The sequence below is a fragment of the Salvelinus sp. IW2-2015 genome, unplaced genomic scaffold (genome assembly GCF_002910315.2).
Source record: "Salvelinus sp. IW2-2015 unplaced genomic scaffold, ASM291031v2 Un_scaffold2107, whole genome shotgun sequence".
NCBI lineage: Eukaryota > Metazoa > Chordata > Actinopteri > Salmoniformes > Salmonidae > Salvelinus > Salvelinus sp. IW2-2015.
The window spans coordinates 90,471-94,581 of record NW_019943445.1 but is presented as its reverse complement, the minus strand read 5'-3'; the positions used below and the strand labels follow the sequence as shown (position 1 = coordinate 94,581).

The following is a 4,111-nucleotide window of genomic DNA, read 5'->3' as shown; positions in this document are numbered from 1 at the left end:
CCTTGTAAAGTCCATGCTCCTTCTTATTTGGAAGGTGTTCTTATATTTTTACACTCAGTGGAATTGGCTATTCTAAGCACTAAGGTTAAAATAGTAAATTACCATTCTTCCAGAGAAAAGTGATGTTCTTTGGTATCTGGAATGGGACCTGTCAGAGTCTATGGCTGAGTGGAAGTTCTTTGAATTGCACTGAATTAAATTCTTCTTCCAGTCACTCAAACTGAATTAGCCCAACCTAATAGGTTTTCACAAAAAAACTTGAACATTGTCTTCCAAATGTTTAACGATGTAAACTAATCTGAAAAAAAATGGTAAAAGAGTAATGTAGACAAAAGGTGTAATCATTTCAGAGGAATGTGTAGCGCATTAGTAAGTGCTTTGTACAAAGAATACCAAGGTGAAATGGGTCCCCATACTTTGACATTTGTCTAAGAAAAAGAGAACTAGAGGAAGTACATATAACTTCCGCAAAAAAGCCACTATAGACCACGTGGAAGGTCGTTCCACGAATACAGTGCCTTTTATGTCCTGTGACATTATATGTGACATTTTGATACAACACTCAATTTAAGAGTTGGATGACACAGACCTGCTTTAAATAAACCATGTTAAAAATTCCAAAGTGTTTTTTCATTTAAATAAATGTGTTGTTTTCTCAAATCCCATTTTCGTATGTCCAAGTCCTTTTTTCCAAATTCTAGAAAGATTTTAACCCACTTAATGCAAATAAAGGACCCTATGTTTTCACCATCATTGAAACCCTAGTTATTTTGTTGCTTTGACAAGTCATTTCCAAAGATATTATTTATTCATGTGATTAGGATTCGTTTACATTTGTCTCTCAGGTTTAACCCAATGAGTCCCACTGTAACGTGGCGCGTATCCATAGATACCAACCATTAGCTGTGTATTACTGAGCTAGAGTGGTATTTGTTAGACAAGGGTGGATCCCGAAGAGGCCGGGGCCGGGTCTTTTATACAAAACGTCTGTAGAGTGGGTTGAGCACACTACACTACAGTCAGAGCGCCTGCAGACAATGATCAGCTCGGGGGAACATTGATGACATTATATCCAACTATACAGGGTTTCTGTTGCCAATGCACAAACAATCAATAAACAAAGCATACCGGACTTTGGGCACTTCAATATCATGGTTTGCATTTTCAACACCACAATAAATATAGACTATGTCAATCTGGACAAAGAGAATATACATCCATACCTTGTAGACCCAGTATAGAAGGCTTGACTTGACAATCTCTGAATGTCATTAAACATTTTGGTGTTTTGTAACAGAGGTCTCTTACCATTCATCAATTGACCTCTGCACAGTTTGAACTGCTTGATTTTATATATATATATATTATATATTTTATATATATAGTTTAGGCCTAACTCCAGAGATATGCCGGTGGCATGCTACCACACATGCATTTCTTCATGTCAAATGTCTACTGCATCAGCTATACAGATATACACATGCAGAAGGAGGGTAGATGGTTCATTTTCAATCCAAATGTTTTTGTATAAGCATTATATTGTTAGATTATAGGAGTAACTATGGTAGGCCTGAAACATTCTTCCTCACCTCAGGTTCAACTGTCGGAGTCARTGCCTTCATATCATGGGCCTTCAGTAGCTAAAGCAGCTTAATAATAGCCACAAATACAAGCAGAAGAGCGAATGTAAACCAGAGGAAAAAATGCACTWCCCTCCCCTCTGCTCTCAAAAACCACACAACCCTCCCCCCAAAAATTACACTACACAAAAAGCACTCTATTTCTGGAACGCCCCGTAATACGGAAAACCCAAATGCTCAATGCGACAATTATTTCCTATTTCTCAGACATTTGTCAAAGTATGGGGACCTATTTGCATTTCWCCATTTCCATTCTACTGACTTTTATCCATCAAGCAGGTAAATACATATTTTCAATACATCTGTATAGTGATATTGATTACATTTATTAGACATATAAACCTATAATGTGATTACAAGGTTAGTAAGTAACAGGGAGTATCATTTGGGGAGGGGCGAAATGTTGGTTCTGTCCTTATAATATATCCTTTCTCCAGAGGTGTGAACTTGTTCACTTCCCTTCATGGATTTGAAATGRCTGGTGAAAACTCAACTTAGTCAATACCAACACCTTTTTACATTTATCGGGAATAGTGAGGGAGTGCACACTTCAGGAGGAAGGAGAGATTATTGGGACGCACCCAGGGATGACAGAGGGAAGAAGTCATATGATCTAATGAATACTGAAGGTTGAAGTCACTGTTGTGATGTTGTGAATTTTACACCATTCAAGTCACTTATAAAGACTTTCATTATAATTGAAAGTATGTCATTAACTTTGGGTCAACAGTTTTTTGATSATACTGTAATTTGAAACATTATGAAGCTAAACATGTTTGTTTACAAAGCCTGAAATAATAACACAAACAAACGAGTAATATATTTTTTTATTATACTCTGAGAAAAATGTGTCAGTTAGTTAGGCTACAGGAAATTCAGCAACAGGAAGCAGCACCACAACGTCATTTGAAGAATGGAAACTTGAACTAGAAAGACAGTCACAGCACAGACTGCTATGCATAGCTCAACTCATTTACAGACATGTCTGTCAAAGTTAACCAACGGCCACTTTCTGAGCACCCAACATATAGCTATAGCGGGTCCAGAATGATTGGATCTTTGAGAAAGAGGAGCCAAAAAGACAGTAGAAAATATACAATACAAATACTCAGCTATATTCTATGCTAAAAAATAGGACATTTATATTATTGTATACTGATATTCAGAGAGAGAGATTTTGTTTAACAAGTAATAAAAAAATACCAAAAACATAGGGGTCAAAATGATTGTCACCCCTGTTTTCAATACTCCAGCACCCTCCCCTTGTGAGGATAACGATACTGAGCCTTTTTCTAAAATGTTTTATGAGATTGAAAAACACATTGGGAGGGATCTTTTCCCTCATATCTATAAAAAAGAGCTCTATGTTCATGTCATCTGACCATAGCATCTCCTGAAGTTTGATAAATGGCTTTGGCACTTGGATTGGAACCGGTGCTATGGTCAGATGACATGAAATTAGAGCTCTTTGGGCCACACACACCAGTGGTGGGTTTGGCGTTGAAAAACAAAAGCACATGCAGAAATGTACCTCATACCTACTGTAAAATACTGTAAGGAGGTGGATCTTTGATGTTATGTGGCTAGTTTTCTTTCACTGGTCAAGTGGCCCTCATTTTAGTAGGCTATATTTTACCGTAATGATCTGATCACACCATACAACAAGGGATGTACAGCTAACAGCGACCATATCCTTGCAAGCCAGGGCCAAATTGCCTTCTTCAAATGAGCAAAAGAACGTGATGGAATTTTTGAAAATGGAAAAGTATTCTAATTTGTTTGCATCAAATACCCTACTCCTTGAAAGTCGTGATTATGCTGCATTTAGCAAAGGCAACATGATTAATGATGATCACTGACAATCAACAGCTGCAGTGTTGCTCTTTTTATTACAAAGAGCAACATTTCATGGAATAGAGTACACATGTGAACGTTTATAGAGACAAATGCGGACACATGGAATTATTTAATTTGAATGGATGGTTGAAATGAGAGAATGGTGTGCAGATATTTTCTTATCTAAAAAGGTGGGTGAAAGTTTGCTACATTTCTCGAGCGCATAAATTATGTGTGTGTGGTGTGTATGTTCCAAAAGGCAATATGTTCCAAAATTCAAACAAAATACACCAGCGACACCATTTAGGAGGTAAAGGTTGTGAGCACAGTGTTTCTGATCGGTTCGACAATTAACTTGTAATGAATTTGTGTGGCTGCAAGGCCATTTTTAGCCAACAGCATTTTCTGCTTGGTTTCCAGAGAAATGCATTAAAAGAGAGCTATGAACTAGGCTACTACCAAGGTCTGATGATGCTTCTGACAATATAGTAAAAGATGTGTTACAGTCTGATGTGTTACAGTCTGATGTGTTATAGTCTGATGTGTTACAGTCTGATGTGTTACAGTCTGATGTGCTACAGTCTGATGTGTTACAGTCTGATGTGTTACAGTCTGATGTGTTACAGTCTGATGTG

The 4,111-nt window shown here is 37.3% G+C and overlaps 1 protein-coding gene across 4 annotated transcripts in view; it reads left to right on the top strand.

Annotated features, from left to right (window-relative positions):
* Positions 1-4,111, top strand: part of LOC112072965 (natural killer cell receptor 2B4-like) — a 75,862-nt gene that overhangs the window by 48,523 nt on the left and 23,228 nt on the right. Inside the window, exon 1 of one of the 4 annotated variants that reach the window (XM_024140334.2) lies at positions 1,815-1,919. The exons of the other annotated variants lie outside the window; for them this stretch is intronic. Within the exon in view, the coding sequence (XP_023996102.1) occupies positions 1,862-1,919 (58 nt within the window). The 5' untranslated portion in view covers positions 1,815-1,861. Of the gene's footprint in view, positions 1-1,814; positions 1,920-4,111 lie in introns of those variants that run through there. 4 annotated transcript variants of the gene reach the window in all.